The sequence below is a fragment of the Callithrix jacchus genome, chromosome 5 (assembly GCF_049354715.1).
Source record: "Callithrix jacchus isolate 240 chromosome 5, calJac240_pri, whole genome shotgun sequence".
Lineage (NCBI taxonomy): Eukaryota > Metazoa > Chordata > Mammalia > Primates > Cebidae > Callithrix > Callithrix jacchus.
The window spans coordinates 145,139,289-145,157,746 of record NC_133506.1 but is presented as its reverse complement, the minus strand read 5'-3'; the positions used below and the strand labels follow the sequence as shown (position 1 = coordinate 145,157,746).

The following is an 18,458-nucleotide window of genomic DNA, read 5'->3' as shown; positions in this document are numbered from 1 at the left end:
TGAGGCTGAAGGTTGAGTTGCCCGCAAGAGAGCATCCTGTGAAAATGCACGCAGCGGGACACCAGCACCACTTGTACCTGCTGCAGTGACTGTCTTCTTTGGAGTGTCCCCACCAAAGGAAAGCTAGATAACTTAAAAAGGAAGGCTGGGGCTGGCAACAGAGCTCTCTGACTCAGACCCGCTATGCTGTGCCCACGGCCTTGCCGGCTGTACTGCAGAAGGGTTTGTTCTGACTGGCGCAGGGCGCCTGGCCACAGACCAGGAAGAGCCTGTTCGAAGGCATATTTGGGGTGAGTTATGTGATGTCCTCAACATAATTTTTTCCCTTTCTCTCACATTGTTAGCGTTTACTAAATCAATGTCTCCACTCCCCTTCCTGTATTTAATCTGAGGCATGGGTGGTGGAAAGTGTTTTCAGAACCAACCAAGAGCTGATAAATAGTACTGGCTTCACGTTAATAAAGGAATAGGGTTGAGACAGAACTAAATCATGGGTTTAAGTAAATAATTACACAGACTATGATAGAAAAAAAGAAAAATTTCATGGCAGTGTTTCATGTTTTTGTTTCAACATTATGATAAATGGACCAATGCACTGGTAGAGAACAACGTAATTTTAGTCTTGGAAGGAAATCTTATAGTTCATTGCAATTCGCTAAATGCTTATTAAACCTTACTTGGTGCTAGGCACTGCAGTTGCAAAAGCAAGTAAGATGAGGCTCTTGTGTTTAAGAAAACAGATGAGGGAGACAGATACAGCCAGGGTCTGCGCTTGGTCTCTTGCAGGGGAATTGGTTCTGCCTCATCCCTGCACAGGCCAACTCGTGCAGGCTGGATTTTCTGGCGCCTTCCAACTGGGTCCTCCCAGTGGGAACTCAGGCAAGGGATTAGAGGATGAGAAGAAGGGAGAAGCCAGGACTTCTCCCCTGTGCCTGGAGGTCTTCAAAACTGGCTGTGATTCACTGATGGCTCCCGCCCCTGTGGACAGGCCCACTAAGGCTCCAGCTCCCGAGCTGTTGAGCCCAGAGACCCAGGTACTGAGCTCTGGTATGTTTATTGCTTCTTGCCTTTGTCCTTCCAGCGCAGGGTAGTGGTGATTTTCTGTTGTTGTTCACCCCTGAGTTCTCTCTCAGCCCCCTCTACTACCTCTGCAACCAATTCCTTTAATTAAATGACAGTCTTTTAAATAATTAGCCTGGCTTCTCTGTCCCCGGTTAGACCCTGACTGATACACAGCCCACTGATGGTAACACAGTATGACAGATGCTCCTCTAGCATGGGCTTAAGTAAATAATTACACAAACTCTATGATTTTTATAAAGAAGAATTTCACAGAAACGTTTCATGTTTTTGTTTCAACATTATGATAAATGGACCAATGCACTGGTAGAGATCAACACGTTTTTAGAACAGAAGTGCTTAAGAGCTGTGGGCCGGCACACGGAGAGAGAGAGATGAATTCTGCTGGGAGGTTTAGGGAAGATTCCACACAGGTAGTAGCACCTTTCATGGCGAAGCCTTAAGAAATGATGAGAGTTTGGTGCTTGAAAGGTGAGCCGAATCTTAACAGGTCAGGAAGGAGCAAGAAGGGCGTTCCACAGAGGGATGCACGGTACATATAAGGCATGGCTTGGTTTCAGCCTCAGAGTCAAAAGGTGGAGTTGAAGACAGGGTGGCTGATATGGGAAGACAGACACCCCATAGGGGAGCACTGTGAAGCCCCTCGAAGGAGACTGGGATTTGGTCTGTAGGTAGCTGTGACCCTTAACAGGTGTCTGTGCAGTGACAGGGGTGTACCCTAAGGCAAAGCATGGAGTGACGGGATTATGGTTTGGAGTAACTGCTGCAGTTGAGCAGAAGGCGACAGGACCACACCAGCCCAGCAGCATTGAGAATGTGGATTTGAAGACATACTGGTGAAGGACAGGAGGGTGGGAAACAGATGGATGTGTAGGTTAGGGAACAGTAAGAGCATTAAAAAACCTTCAGCATTCCACATCTGAGCATTGAGATGGATAAGGGCGCTCATCAGTACATAGGCTGTAGGCAGTAGGTTTTATTTTCAAGTATGTTGATTAGGTGGCCTAGCAAACACACAAGTGTGAACTGGGAGAGGTTCCCAGAAAGGCGAGTCTGGTACTCAAGAAAGAGGTAAGGGCTGGAGATTTATATTTGATATTTAGGTTAATATTTAATGCATACTCACATACACATTGAGGATTGTCAGGGGAATGGAAGTGATGCCATAGGAAAAGACAGGAAATCCAGGAAGGACTGAACTCTCAGGAGAAACATACTTAACTGGAAGCCAGGGAAGGAAGAACTGGCAAATGAGACGGAAAGAGATAGATAAGAGGGAACCAGGCAGGAAATAACTTGAATGTCCATAAAGAAGAGCTTCAGGAAGCAGAGGCACCTGTGAGTATCTAACGGCACAAACATCAAGTGAGATGATGACCAAAGTGTCTTTCGGTCTGATGCTGAGGAGTCATATGAGGTCCCTGGTTCTGTCCCTTCATTTTAATGCTGAGGGAACAAGCATCCTGGAGTGATGGACAAAACCACCCGAGGGCTCAGAGCTGCTTAATAATGAAGCTGGACTAGAACTTTGATTTCCATGGTCAACCAGAAGCCTTCCTTCTAAAGGACCCACATTCTGTGATAAAAACCGGAGCTGCTCACAGAGACGCTCAGAAAGACTTTGTACTCTATGTTAATTTCCTAACTCAAATCACTTCAAAAAATGCTGCTCTTCAGCATTTTAAAATTTGATTCGCATTAACGTAAGAGAACTTAATTCCTAAAGACTGAACTTATTTGCCAGACCAAGCATCTGAACAAACACAGCATGGATTTCTGACTCAGATACTTGAAGCCTAAAGGATCCTCTACACCAGCTTCAGCCAGTGGCATGCACCCCCACTCTGGTATATAAATTAGACCATTTTCTTTGTGAGAAACCAATACAATTGAGAACTAGCAATCAATATCTTGCTTAAATGCTCTCCTTCCCCAACAGACATCCACTAGAAAAAAAGTAAATTCTAGTTTTGTGAAAGGAAAATAATTTTCTGGCAAAGAAGGTCAGAATGATATATCTGAATTTTGTTACATTTAATTGATATTTTTTCTCGCCTGCTCTTTTAAAAGTCGGAAACAAGCATTACTATTATTTTTCTACAATTTTTGAAGTGTTTGGATAGTTTCCCTTAAATTTTAGGAATGAACTGCCATTCAGGATCCTGAAACAGGGTAGGCTTCAGAGTCAAACAGCAGTCAGTGTGAATTGCCTCTCAGTTCCCTCCTGGCTATGGAATATTGGGGCAATAATGACAACAGATGGCCTCTCCAGTGCTACTCTATATCTATGTAATATATCTGGCTTATTTCACTTAGCCTAATATTTTCCAGTTCCATGTATGGAATAACATGAGATCAACTCACTTTGCTCTGCAATTTCTTTATAAAATTGCTATTTTTAACTCTTTATCCCTTTCTGAAAGCAGGAACATATACTTACGCATTATAGTAACTTACCAAAAGTCACAGAGGTGGCTAAGTTGAGAAGGAGATGCACAGCTATCTGACCTCCAAGGCCACTCAGTTAACCAATGCTCTGCTGCATGTCTGTGCTTTCACAAACACCTCCTACTGAGATGGGGTTGCCATAACTACAGAATGAATCTCCCACTAAGCACCATGTAGTGCCAATTGTTATCAAAGTGGAAGTTGGGAGACAGCTCATTTTAAACATTAACCTTGATTGGAATTACAACCTAAACCTCAAGTAAGACTACTCCGTAGTGCGTACCATGCCATACTTAAACAGTTAATCAAAAAATGTTTAGGTTGTAAATTCACAGATTCCAGTTACGTGTATTTATGGGGTGGAAAATGAGATGATTCACGAATACAATGTGGAATAATTAAATCAAGCAAATCAATATATTCCTCACATCAAATACATATCTTTTTGTGGGGAGAACACTTGAAATTTACTTTTAGTGATTTTTTTTTTTTGAGACAGAGTTTTGCTCTTGTTCCCTAGGCTGCAGTGCAGTGGCGTACTCTCGGCTCACTGCAACCTCCGCCTCCCAGGTTCAAGTGATTCTTCTGCCTCAGCCTCCCCAACAGCTGGGATTACAGGCAGGCACCACCATGCCCGACTAATTTTTTTGTATTTTTAGTAGAGGTTTCTCCATGTTGATTGATTAGCTTGGTCTCAAACTCAGGACCTCAGTTTATTCACCTACCTTGACCTTCCAAAGTGCTGGGATTACAGGCGTGAGCCACCATTACCGGCACTTTTAGTGATTTCTAAGTGTACAATACATTATTGTTTACTATATTCACTACTCTGTATAATATCTCAAAGAAAAAAACATTCCTCCTGTCTCACTGAGGCTCTGTATCCTCTGACCATCATCTCTCTATCCCCCATCCCCAGTCTCCGGCAACCTCCGTTCTACTCCCTACATCTTTCAGTTTGATTGTTTTAGATTTCACATGTAAGTGACAACATGCAGCACCTGTCTTTCTGTGCCTGGCTTATTTCACTTACCATAATGTTTTCCAATTCCATCACACTTTTGTGGATGATAAAATCTCTTTTTGAAGGCTGAATAGTATTCCATTGTGTGTGTGTGTGTGTGTGTGTGTGTGTGTGTGTATCTCACATTTTCTTTATCCATTCACCCACTGATTGACACTTAGGTTGATTCCATAATTCTGCTATTGTAAATAGTGTTGCAATTGACTTGGAAGTGTAAACATCTTTTTGACATGCTGATTTGAAATATCTTGGGTAAACGCCCAGAAGGGGGATTGCTGGATCATATGACAATTCTAGTTTTTATTTTTTTTAAGGAACCTCCATATCATTTTCCATAATGGTTGTACTAATTCACATTCCAAACTACAGTGTACAAGGGTTGATTCTCTTTTCTCCCCCACAGTTAAATTTTTTAAAACAAATTCTCCAAGAGCCTCAATACCATGCAAAACTATCTGTAAGATTTCTAGTAAATTTGGGATAATTAAGAGTGAGATAAGATTAGGTTTTAGAGCTCGTTTAGCCTAACATCTGAAATGGAAATCCCTCTTCTAGAAAAGAAGCAGCTAAGGTATGTGCTGGAAATGAACCTTGTGTTTTCATGTGTGGAAGCCACCATTCCGCAATGTACCTGTCTAGAGTGGTTAGACCCATGTCCTATCCTTGACCATCTGAGTTCTAAGCTGCCAAGCCAGTCACTCACTTCTTTCAAACTCCTAACTCATTCCTTTATGCAACTCCTTTACGATTCTAAGGATAAGTCGTAGTGGCTCTCAGCATATTTCCCCCCCTCCCCCGTTAAGCCCAAATTAGTTCCCTCTCTGGGACTCCCACTGGGCTGCCTTGGTACATCTCAAGAACGCTGGCTGAGAAAATCTCTTCTTAGTCCCGCAAATCACCCTAGTACCTGCCACTCTGATAGGCCTGTGCCATGTTGTATTATAGAGTAAGAGCTAGCTGTCGAGGGTCAATTATCCCATTGACCAGGCATTACAATAATTCCCAGGAATTAAAAGAGGTACTTATTTGAATCTGGATGCATATTGAAAGAAACATTAGTCCTTTTGTCATCTTGGCAAGTCTATTGTTCCAAGCCAGGCCCAACCAATTAACATCTTTTGCCAATCCCTGTCAGCAGGGGCTTGAAAGGAGGAGAGAAAGGGGGTCAGTCAGATGCTAATTTAGATACAATTGTGTCAGGGCTGTTTGGAGGGGCTGGCTCTAAAGAAGCCACCAGGGTTTAATGAAGCAAACAGATTGGGTCCCAGTGACCCTGCAGGGGTAATTTTAAAAAGACCCCTCTGTGTTCCTGTGCCAAATAACAGAGAGGCATCACAAGAAGCCCTTCCCTAAAAAAAAAAAAATTAAGAGAGGGATAATCATCCATTTAATCTGCTCATTAAACAAATCTCTCAGGCGGACTTAACATGAATTAGCACTTCTCTAAAAAGGTAAAATGTGACATACAGCAGACAGTTCAGATAATTTGAAAGGGCACAATTCTTTATTATAAGCTCAATTGTTATTAATGTATTAATAGATGGGTATTGCGCAAAGACCACCATCTTCATTCAACCTTGTGAGTGCAACAGCATGCTTTCCTAAATGGAAAAGAAAAACACTTTCATCACGTTCTAGTACACATCTAAGCACAAACTAAATATAGGAGACACCCTTTGTCCTATGTTTTTCAAATACAGAAATTAAGAAAAAAATCCAGTCTGTTGACTCTCTCTACTGCTGTCCACATAAAACCTGTGGGGCTCACATGCAGGGCCGATAACACCCAGGGCTCAGCTTCAACTGTACTGCAGTTCTGCGTGGAACTTTCAAAAGCCTCGCTCACAAATCTCCAGTTTGCCTAAAGAGGGATAAGGAGTCTTCTTGTCACATTGACTTAATCATTTACAGGTGCCGGGAAGGGCTCCCTACTGTGTGAAGATGGTGTTTACAGTGAGGCATGAGGACTTACACAAATCTCTAAACAGTCAACCTAGAACCTAGGACTTCCAATACAGCCCTATACCCATTAAAGTATTATTCCATCACAAAAACAGCAAAAAAGCCAATCCTGCACTACTTCTGAAAAAATATTTAATATTTCTTGTCAAAAAGCATTACCTATTATAGGAAAATGAGCCATATTTCCAAAATGAATCAGCGCAAAAACATAAACTTGTGCATCCATGTTCACTGCGGTATTCTTCACAACAGCCACAGACGGCAACACCACCATCCCGCAGCAGAGGATGGGACAGACAAAACGAGGCCCGTACATGATGAAGTGTTATTCAGCTTGAAAAAGGAATGGAAATCGCACACCTGCTACACATAACGAACCTAGGAAACACACTCAGTGAAATGAACCAGACACAAAGGAAATATTGTATGGTTGCACCTGTATGGGGTTCATAAAATAGGCAAATTCATAGAGACAGGGAGTAGAACAGAGTATACCTAACTGGCTGGGGTGGGGCGGGGGGCGTGGCTGGGAATTCCTGTGGGGAATTATTGTTTAACGAGATCTGCTTGGGAAGATGAAAAGGTTCTGGAAATGGATGGTGGTGATGGTTGTACCATCAATGAATGTAACTTCGATGTACACTTAAAAATGGTAAAATGCATTCCAGCCACAATATTCTGGGAACTCATAATTTAAATGTGCACTCAGGATTTCGTTTTCAAGGAAATAAACACTGTATTATGTATTTTAGGTTGGTGCAAAGTAATTGCAGTTTCCTTTTGCACCAACCTGAAATACATAATAATATGAAAAATTAATCAACAACTCTACTATATTAGCAGAGCTTTCACACTCAGCTAAAATATATCAGCTTTTAAAAAAAAGTTATTTTTAATTGACACATGGTTACACATATTTATGGGGTAAGATATGATGTTTTGATACCTATTTACATGGTGTAGTTATCAAATAAGTCTGATTAGCATATTCATCACTGCAAGATTTATCATTTATTTAAGGTGAGAATGTACGAAATCCTCTCTTCTAGGTATTTTGAGATATATAATACCTTGCTGTCTAGAGTAGCAGGTACTAAGATCATTTGGCGGGACTAGGATGTCACTCTACTTTGCAATGGAACAACAGCATTTACTGTTCCTTCTAATTGGAATTCTGTACCCATCGACCATCCTCTCCCCACCCTCCTCCTCCTGATCTAAGGTTTAAATAAAGGATTAATATATAGATATTACCAGTAAATACCAACCCTTGAAGTTCAAGGTATCTGGTACCAAACCTAAAAATGTAATATTATGATTCAATTTAAAGCCACACTTTAAAAATATTCCTTAACGTTGCTTGCTCCTCTTATCATCCAAATAAATATTTTCTGCTTTGTTGGCTTGTTTTGCAGAAGTTAAGCAATGCACACTAAAATTATTCACAATCACTAGGTCAACTGTCCCCACTCTAAAAGGGCTGGGAAATGAAAATGCTGTTGAAGTCATCAGAACCAGGATGGGGAGCACAAGGAAGAGTTTCTCCTCTGAAGGCAGTTTCTTTTGAAGCAAGCAGCAGTCAGTTGGTATTTGAAATGTGTTCTCTGTTTGGAACTTGTGGCCTGAACTGTAAGTCATGCCAGCTTTGGCTCAGACCCCTTGAGGCTTGAACCAAGTGAAACCTGAAGTCACCATGCAGCAACTGTAGCAGCCGTGGGGTGTCTGGAATTTGTGGAGTGTGCTGAGTCTTAGAACAGAACAGCTGTTGTGGAATGCCGTTACAAGACACCTCGGAGGGACTCTCGGCCTGTGGGCACCCTTGTCTATTCTAAAGAAGAAGAACCATCACGGCTTCATTACTTTCTTGCAAGACAAGACCTCTCAAAGATGAAAGAATACAAGATCAGTCTAATTGACTAACTGGGAACTTCTCAGTTCCTCTGTAACACCCAGCTGGACAAGACAACTTGAAGAGTGAAACTATGTTCAAATACACCTAAGTCACTGTTACCACAGACCTAAAGTGCTCGGAATAGAGCCGCACACAACTGCTGACTTAAGAAACTACCGACACCGGTGCATTAGAAAACTGCCACACAGACGCAGGGGCAAAGGAAACACGCCTCGGTAGAAAACCATGGGGGCTTACGTGACTATCTTTAAATGAGATCTCTAAGGTATTTATCTCAAATGATGAATGTTATATTAGTGATTTCAATTTTGATAGTCTGCTATGCTAGGGGAGATGCCAGACTGTGGAGTTCATTTGTCATCACCGAAATGTTTTCTGAAAAACAATCTGACATAAGTCAAAGTCTTAAAATGAACAAGCAAGGCAACAGGACAGTTTAACTCTGAAAAGAACCTTTGAGATCCTATTTCCTCCTAGAGCTGGCTCTATCATTTCATGCTTTGGTCCATCACAGAACTCTGAGAAAATCTCTTTTTACTCAAATTCTACAGTGTTTATTTAAGGGTATAGTTTGGTGTTTGACAGCTAAAAGCACAAGGGCCTAGCTTTGGTGTAGAGAGAAGTTAGGACAAGAAAAAGCAGGTGTGGAATGGAGGGAGTGTGAAGAAAGCCTGTGATGGCAAAGATGGGAAAAAGAAAATCTTCAACAACCCTGTTAATAAGGAAGGGTTCTGAGTGTGTTTGTCTTCAGAAAATGTCATCGCTGTTTTACAGTTGAAAGCGCCCTTAAAGATCAACATGTCCCCGTCACAGATGTCATGAAATGGTTGTTGAGTGGCAGTTAATAAACCTCTACTGTATGAACGAAAAAGCGAGAGATAGAGAGAGATCTAAGACCACGACCATCTAGAAATTCACCAGAGGCCAAGCTCCTAGCAATTGTTAGCAAATGATTATCAAACTCGGTGTTTGATTTTAACTTAGCTCCTTTTGTTTATTTTACTTATTTATTTTTGAGATGGAGTCTGGTTTGCCCAGGTGGAGTGCAGTGGTGTGATCTCCACATGGTAGCACAGTGGTTGCTCATGTAGCCTCAGCCTCCCAGGTTTAAGCGATTCTCCTGCCTCAGCCTCTGGAGTAGCTGGGACTACAGGTGTGCAATACGACGACTGGTTAATTTTTGTGTTTTTGGTAGAGTCAGGGTTTCACAATGTTGTCCAGGCTAGTTTCAAACACTTGACCTCAAGTGATACAACTGCCTCAGCCTCCCAAAGTGCTGGGATTACAGGCATGAGATACTGCACCAGGCCAGTTTAGCTCCTTTTCAAAACTATCATTTGTTGGAAGACAAAAGATTTTGTGAATCTTTTCTATCTGTTTTTGACTGCTCATTAACAAAATATATTTATTAAGGACCCATGCTCCAAGCTCGGGGCTGAGCATGAGGGAGAAAGAGACGAAGATGTGGTTTACTCAGGGACTCTGTCACTGAGCTTTAGGCTCGCTTAATAAAATGCTAAGACTTCAAGCAACATTAGAAACCAGGATTTCCTATCTGGAGGCTCTCATTCTGTCATCTCAGTAGTTAAGTAGAAGCAGTGACAGAAAAGCAAAGGCCTGTGATGGACGTACTCACGAAGGAACAGGAACAGGAAGAAAGGGGATATACAGCTAAACATGGAGAGAGAAGGCGGGGGAGGATTTCATACAGGAAGAAAAGAGCATTCATCAAAAGGTAGAGAGGAGTGGAGAGAGGAGACCACATCGCTCCTCAGGCCTCAGGGTGCTGGGAATTGCTAAGGTGGGCACTCTATGGAAACCCTTGAAGACTGGGTGGGGCTACGTATCCTGGAAGAGTAATAAGGGCAACACCGCAGCTTCTGAGCAGAGTGACATAATGAAACGGGCTTTCAGAAAGGTCAAGTTTGTAGTTGTAATACAAAAGAAGAGATTGAAGACAGGAAGTAACACATGGTGTGAAGGTTTACTCTAGGATGCGGGGAGGAAAGTGAACAGGATGCAAGGACAGGCTGGCCGTGAAGGGCAAATAAGGGCGGAGGAATAGAGAGATGATCAGAGACGTGGGCGGTAGAGTCAGAAGATGAATGACAAAAAGAGAGAAATCTGGAAGGACTTCTTTTAAAAAGGACGAGGAGGAGAAAAGATGTCTTTTAGACGTGTAAAGTTTAAGGTAAGGCCTCATCACGTAGGCAAATATAGACTACTGCTAGAACAGAAACTGCAGAGAGAGTTGGGAGAAGTGTAACATTTCAAGAGAGACGTTTGCTTGAGGACAAAGCAAAGAGGAAATGACCAAGATTTGGACCTCGGGCTTTCTGGCAAGTTCTCTCATTTATGTTTTGATAGCCCTGCAGGTCGAGGAAGGACTGACTCGGGCAGGCCACTCTAGAGGCAGAAGGGGTCCCAGGAGAGTGGGAAATCACAGAAGCCAATGCCCTGTCCTTCTGGGAATCAGAAGGCAAGAGGTCAGCTGGCAGAGGAAAACCAGGGCAGAGACAGGCACCGATCCTGGGGGGTAGATGGCAACCTGTGGCCTCTGCACTTCCAGAGAAACCCAGATGGCAGGGGCCTGTGGAGGGCATGGAGAGGAGCCAGTGGTGTGAACAGAAACCCAGCATGCACCAACCACTGCTGGGGAAATGGGGGAGGAGAGAGCACAGGGACAGCACAAGATACTGGGCAGGGCAGCTACTGCTCTTTTTTTATAATGCTAGGAGAAACCAGAAAATTGAAAGACCACCAGGAAAGTGAGAGAGAGAGAGAGACAGGGGCAGAGAGAGAGAGAGAGAGAGAGAGAGAGAGAGAGAGAGAGAGAGAGAGAGAGAGAGAGAGAGAAAGAGAGAGACAATATAAAAATAAGTGAATGAGGCTTAGAGCAGAATCAGCATTTTAAGAAGTAATAGAAGATAAGGACCATAGGAAGCTAAATCTGTAGAGGAAGAGAAAACCTTATCTTTTTAGAAATGAGTGTATAAGAGATGTCACTTAGAAAATCTCCCTTAAAAGTTTTTTTTTTTTTTTTTAAGTAAAGTACCTAAGGAGGTTATGTGCTGAAAGAGAGAGTAGTAGAGGCTAAAGTCAGGTCTTCAGGAAAGAGGAGGTGATGGGTGATGAGTCTGGGTAGAGAGGAGATTCATTAATGGATAATAACGTGACAATGGGTGGCATGCACTCTTCCTTCAGGACCAAGGGGCCAGGCTGGGCACACGCACTTGTCCTCGGGGTGGGGGAGGTGTACAAATGCTTATATACATGTGCATGCAGGTATCTGGCTACTGAATACTCAGGAGAACTTGAAAAAGAGATAGCAGGCCAGGTGCAGTGGCTCACGTCTGTAATCCCAGCACTTTGGGAGACTGAGGAGGGTAGATCATGAGGTCAGGAGTTTAAGAACAGCCTGGCAAAGACAGTGAAACCCCATCTCTACTAAAAATATAAAAATTAGCTGGGCATGGTGGCGGGTGCTTGTAATTCCAGCTACTCGAGAGGCTGCGGCAGAGAACTGCTTGAACCTGGGAGGCGGAGGTTTTCCAGCCTGGGTGACAGAGTGAGACTCGATCTCAAAAAAAGAAAAGAGATACCTCACATCATTACCGTAATTTTTGTTTTGGCATACTAAACAATGATATTTGGCAATCTGGTAGACACTGAGGATAATAGAACTGTATGTGATAATTTGTTGATGTTGAGGATGGACTGATGACATGTTCTCATCCTTTAGGTGCTTAGAGTCTGGTGAGAGAGTGAGGAACTGTAATGGTGTATGATATGAATATGATACACAATGAGTTATATAAGCAACCATTAATTACAGGGAGAAGTATGAGAAAAAAAGAGGGCATTAGGGAAAACAACAGTTAAACACTGACGTTTGAATCCAAACTTTATCCACGAGCAATTCACCTAGCAGAGAATGGAAAGAAAGTATTTTTAGTTGAGAAACAGCACAGACAAAGGCATGGGAGGGCATGAGGCACGACACCCAAAGGAAGACGCAAAAGCTTCCAGCAGGCAAGAGGGAGTGCGTGGTGAGTGGCAGGACGCAGGCCACAAGAGCCCTGGGGCCCAATGGGTGCAGGTTTGTGACTGTCACTTTGAGTTTGGGCGTGATTCCATGAGAAAACGGAGACTGTCGAAGGGCATTAAGCTGGGATGATGTCTACGGTCCAGGAAATCTGTCTGGAAGCAACGATGCTCAGCCTGAGCTGGGCAGTGGGTTCCCTGGGCGCCTCATAAAAAATATCAACTCCTGGGTCGTGCACCCCAAGGTTTCCGATTTGATAGGTCCGAAGTATAGGCTGACTATCACGAATCCAAAAATGTGAAACTGAAATGCTTCAAAATCCAGAACTTTTTGAGTGTCCTATGACGCTCAGAGGAAATGCTCACTAGAGCACTTCGGATTTCAGGTTTTCAGACCAGGGATGCTCAACTGGTAAGCCCAATGCAAATATTCAAAAAATCTGAAAAAATCACAATCTGAAACACCTGATTCCAAGTATTGTGGATAAGGGACCCTCAACCTTTAGAGTTTGTACAGCAGTGTTTTTTTTTAAATGCTCCCCGGAAGATTCACATTCATTTACTTCAAAACTACGTATTTACCTTCTATTAGAAGCTGAGAAATCAGCAGTAGAACAGATAAAAACTGCAGCCTCATAGAGATTATATATTGTGCGAATGTGTGTGGAAAAACAAGCCAAAGAAATAAGTAAATCCGATAGTGTGTCCAGAGGTGAAATGTGCTGTGGAATCAGGATAAGGTGTGGATGTCGGGCCATTGAGGAGGGCTGAGGATCTGAGTGAGGGCTGAGGGCAAAGGGAACAGCAAGTTCAGAACCTGAAGACAAAATCTACCCCAGCACGTGGAATAAAGAGACCACCGTGACAGAAAGCAATGAGTGAGGACAGCAGTGGCAGGAATAATCACCAATGGTCTGGATCATTGCAAGGACTTCCACTTACTCTCTTAACGAGGCCAGAAGCCACTGCAAGTTTCTGAACGGAGGAATGAGTGACATGATTGATTCAGGTTCCGAAAGGATCATTCCAGTGAAGAACAGACTTAGGGGGGACAGGAGGGGAGACCAGGTGTGGTTAGTGGGAAGTGACATGTGAGACTGAGGTGAAGGGAGGGAAGAGAGCCATGGCAGCCACACTGGGCAGGGGGCTATTGCTGTGGTGGAGGGGCAGCAGGAAGGAAAAGAAAGATTCAAATGCAACGACAGGGTTAAAGCAGCCATATCTGGAAGCTGTTTGCATGTGGAGAGTGTGGGAGAAAGAAAAGTCAAGAATAAGTCTCGGGTTCCTGGTCTGAGTAACCTGAAACCAAGACAGGAGCTATGGCAGGAGGCAGGAGTGTTTATCTACGTTGTGTCCCTACCCTGCCATGTGCATTTATGTATGTGCGTGCACGTATGCATGCTGGGGATCTAAACAGTTAGTTTAATATTTTGACAGTTGATTTTCAGGGATCAAAAGACCACAGAGTAGTTTTTTTTTATTACCCTTTTCTATGACTATGAGACTACTTAATGGACCCCAAATCTTGCTTAATATAACTAAATCATTGTGTATTATCTTTACTTAGGCATTTTCAGATTTGGTAGGTCGGCTAATACCGATGTGCTGTACAAACGATATTTTCACTAGAGTCATCTTTATACACATGTTCAAAAGGGGACATTCCCTTGGGGATGCAGTGATGATCCATTGTCAGAATGAGTAATGATCATTTACAAATAATCACTATATCCTGTTTGGAGATAGTTTCCCAGCCAACAGGCTAGAACAAGCTTACATGGCTTTATTAGCTTAGCAAATACGATCTAGAGTGAAATCTAATCTAACTTTGAAACCTCAGCCATTCATAGTAGTTTCTTTGTTATCAGTGCCACTTTAAAGCATGTCTACTGACTCCTCTCAGAAACTGGCCCCTGAAACTACCTCTGTTCCTGCGTCTAAGATTTGCATATAAAAATAATGGAAAAACGAATAATTAAAAATTTTTATTTTGTTCTTTCTACTTGACTTCTCAAAAAAAATCACAATTTAAATTATATGTCTATAATATACTTATGAATTCACATCAAATTTAATTCCTAGACATGGGTGCATAAAACTTCCCAATTCTAAGTACCATGTGTGATTTTTTTTTTTTACATAAAAATAAATGCTACAGGAGTTCCTAAATTATTTAAGAAAAGTTTTCCAATCTCATAAAACTCCCAAGGGCCTTTCATTTCAGTCCATTTTCCTTTTTTCTCCTCTTCAAACCAACTTTCAGCTTCCCTTACTACTCTCAGTTCTACTTTAAAACCCTTGACCCAACACTATTCATCGGCCCCTTCCAGTACCACGCAGGCTGCCTGTAGAAGCCTCTGGAGCGTTTCCTCTCCCATGTCCCGCATTTTGGGCCTCCCTTAGCCCTCAGGGGCTTAGCCAGTTGCTTGGCCTCCTCCACCTGTCTCCCTTCAGCCCCCTGCTTGTCCTTCCTCGCTAGAGCAATGCCGTCACCCCCCAGCCCACCTCTCAGCACTAATTATACCGCCCACTGGCTTCCAAGATGAGGCAGCCTTAGACAACACATGGGCTTTTCTCCCATCTCCATCCAAACTCCATGAGGATACTCACAGGTGATCCTGCTGCTTCTGTGTGTCACCTGCATTTGCAATGGACACCATCTCGGCTGAGATCTGAGTGAGGAGCAGAGCCGATGGTGTCTGCACCAGGGGAGGCCAAGCTGAGCCAAGAACACAGAGCATGGTGTGTTCTGAGGACAAGGCCATAGTCAGACAGGCAGGCAGGAAGGGGCCGGGACAGAAAGAAGAGCAGAGCGGTGCATGGCAGCCAGACCACGGAGGTCTTTGTAAAGGACAGAGCAAGATCTCCCCACTGGGAGAACTCCATTATCCCTGCCATCTACAGGAAGTACCCAGTCACTTGCTGTTGTAATTCTCTGTATAACCATAGTGTATTTTCTGGGGAATATACCAGACACCTTTATGAGTTATCTGGCAAAACTCTAGATAAATCAAGCCCTATATCCTCAATGTGTCAGACATACCTAGGCAGGGTGTGAAATGAGTTGTAGTGTGTCACACCACAAGGGGCCGAAAGGACAGCACCTCTAACACAGAATTGCCGGGGCAGTCCTGGCAGGCCACCCCAAGCTGTCCTGGCTCTCCGGAGCTCCAGCACTCAGACGGGGGACCCATGCCTTCGTGTATCCACACTCACCAGTAATAACCTTCTCTGCACTTCTGCTACAACAATATTTGACTGATATGTCCTATGTTTGATAGAAACATTGCCAAACCTGAGCCTGTCTGATATTAATATTACCAACCACTTAACACTTTCTGCCAACTTTGTTGTTGTTGTTTTGAGACAGAGTCTCGCTCTATCGCCAGGCTGGAGTGCAGTGTGTGATCCTGGCTCACTGCAACTTCCGTTTTCCAGTTTCAAGCAATTCTCCTGCCTCAGCCTCCTGAGTAGGTAGGATTACAGGCACGCACCGTCACACCTGGCTAATTTTTCTGTATTTTTAGTAGAGACAGGGTTTTACCCTGTTGGCCAGGATGGTCTTGATCTCTTGACCTTGTGATCTGCCCACCTCGGCCTCCCAAAGTGTTGGGATTATAGGTGTGAGCCATTGCACCTGGCCCCTGTGCCAATTTTTAATATTTTCATCGCTGGGTATTCCTTGAAGAATATCTTCTATCAGGAGTCATAAAATATTTGGTCCCATTTTGATCCAAAAAGCAAACACACTAAACAAAACATCTGTGCTTCACACAAAGCTGAGACCCAACCTGTGGCCCCACATAGTCACAGGCATCATCAAATAGGCCATAGTAGAGGAGGGGGATGCAGGGAGCAGCTCCCAGGCATGAAGGTGAGCATTAGACTCTGTGCCATGTCCCAGTACACGCCTTCATGACACAGGTGGAAGAAAGGAGAGAGAGAGAGAGAGAGAGAGAGAGAGAGAGAGAGAGAGAGAGAGAAATGTTTACCTTTGTTGTTTCCATTGCCTTTTAATTTATTTTTCATTCATTCCCTGTATATCTTCATGACACAGGTAGAAGAATAGCTCAATTCCGCCCATAAAGCCAAACTGAATGTCACCTAATCAAAGAGATGCCAACATGTGCCAAGAAAGGCTCTGCATGGTAAGAACCTAAGCTGACACCACCTACTAATCAATATGAGAAAATGACTTTGAAGGTCATACACCTCCATCTTTTTAAAAGACTATGATAAACTCTCGAAATCAAGCAAACCACACACACACACACACACACACACACACTCCCAACCCAGTACAATCATTCTGTTAAATATTTTACCTTGCAATATTTTTTAAAAATGTGTCAGACAAAAGGAAACCTTTTTTGGCCTGTTTTTTGTCTTTTACTCAGAGTGGGACAGTTTGGATCTCCCTGGTGAAATACTCACACACTTACATGCAGAGGCAGGAACTATAGCGCATCCCCTCCAACATTAGTCAGAACCCACCTCACAGAGCTCCCTAATACACAGATAAATTATAAATTAATAGGGATGAAGGCAGGGACCAATGGCTCAGATCTAGCCAGGCACAGTGGCTCGCCCCTGTAATCCCAGCACTTTGGGAGGCCGAGGAGGGTGGATCACCTAAGGTCAGCAGTTTGAAACCAGCCTGGCCAGCATGGCAAAACCCCATCTCTACAAAAATATGATGTAGAGATTAGCCAGGCATGATGGTGGGTGCCTATAATCCTAGCTGCTTGAAAGGCTGAGGCGGGAGAATGGCTTGAACCTGGGAGGCAGAGGTTGCAGTGAACTGAGCTCCCACCATTGCACTCCAGCCTGGGTGACAGAGCAAGACTCCATCTCAAAAAATAAAAAATAAAATTAAAAAAGGCTCAGATATAAGAAGCAACCTGATTTCTATCCCATTCTGAATACAACACACTTTCAAAATGATCATTTTCGAGTGGTGTAACTTTGCCCTAAAGAAACATCAAATACGTGTTGAAGAAAACCACAGATAACTCCAAAACTGAGTGAGAGCAACACACAGCATCCATTAAAACAGGCTGCCATTAAACAAAAGTAAATCTCTGGGACAGCGCAGCTTGCATTTTCACCTTTACTTTACCTTCCCTAAGTCAGCTCAGGAAGAGATGCTGGGACTCTTCTACGGTGATGCGAGGTTCATCTCCTCATCCACAGCTTGACAGAGGACTCGTGGTCCACTGAGCAGCATGAGTACCCTTTTATCATCACAGACCCTCAATTTCAGAGCTCTGCTGAGTTGTAAAAATGTGTTCCAGGTTGCAACTTGGCAAACATGCTTTAACCTGAGAGTAATGCTTTAAAACAAATTTCATAACATCTGTCGTGTCATTTCTAAGCAATACCTTCTGTTTCCACAGAACTTAAACACAGCTTCGTTTTTAAAAACTAAATTTCATAGGACTTTCTTTAGCTCTACGGGATACTCACTTCCAGCAAGAAAAGGCTCCCACCAAAGAAAAAAAGAATTCCCAAATATTTTCATATTTCTACTACACAGACTTATGCTCAAATCAGTCTGTCCCAGAAGGATGAAGAAAGTAATTATTGTGTAAAATGTCATCTAAAACCCCAATATGTCCTTTTGTCTGATAGAGACTTTAGTTACAAATGGACCAATGCAAGGATGGTCTGCTGGTCATTAAGACAGCAGTAAAAATACATACTGGGGAAGGAAATATCTACACTCATGCTTCTAGTACATCTTCCAGGATGAAGTATTTCATTAGACTACAATCCTAAAATTGACATAGAAATTAAGAAATTTTAACTGATGTACATTTTTCTTCTGTCTAATATTTGTGAACCAGGTATTCTGTTAGATATTTAAAGAGATACAGGCCAGGCACAGTGGCTCACGCCTGTAATCCCAGCACTTTGGGAGATCGAGGCAGGCGGATCACCTGAGGTCAGGAGTTTGAGATCAGCTTAACCAACATGCTGAAACCCCAT

At 43.1% G+C, this 18,458-nt stretch overlaps 1 protein-coding gene across 8 annotated transcripts in view; it reads right to left on the bottom strand.

Moving 5' to 3' along the window:
- The window catches only part of ATP8A2 (ATPase phospholipid transporting 8A2), a 660,345-nt gene that overhangs the window by 106,673 nt on the left and 535,214 nt on the right, over positions 1 to 18,458 (bottom strand). For 2 of the 8 annotated variants that reach the window (XM_078375202.1, XM_035302381.3), the window contains exon 34: positions 6,035 to 6,153. The exons of the other annotated variants lie outside the window; for them this stretch is intronic. In XM_078375202.1, the coding sequence (XP_078231328.1) occupies positions 6,124 to 6,153 (30 nt within the window). In that variant the 3' untranslated portion in view covers positions 6,035 to 6,123. Of the gene's footprint in view, positions 1 to 6,034; positions 6,154 to 18,458 lie in introns of those variants that run through there. 8 annotated transcript variants of the gene reach the window in all.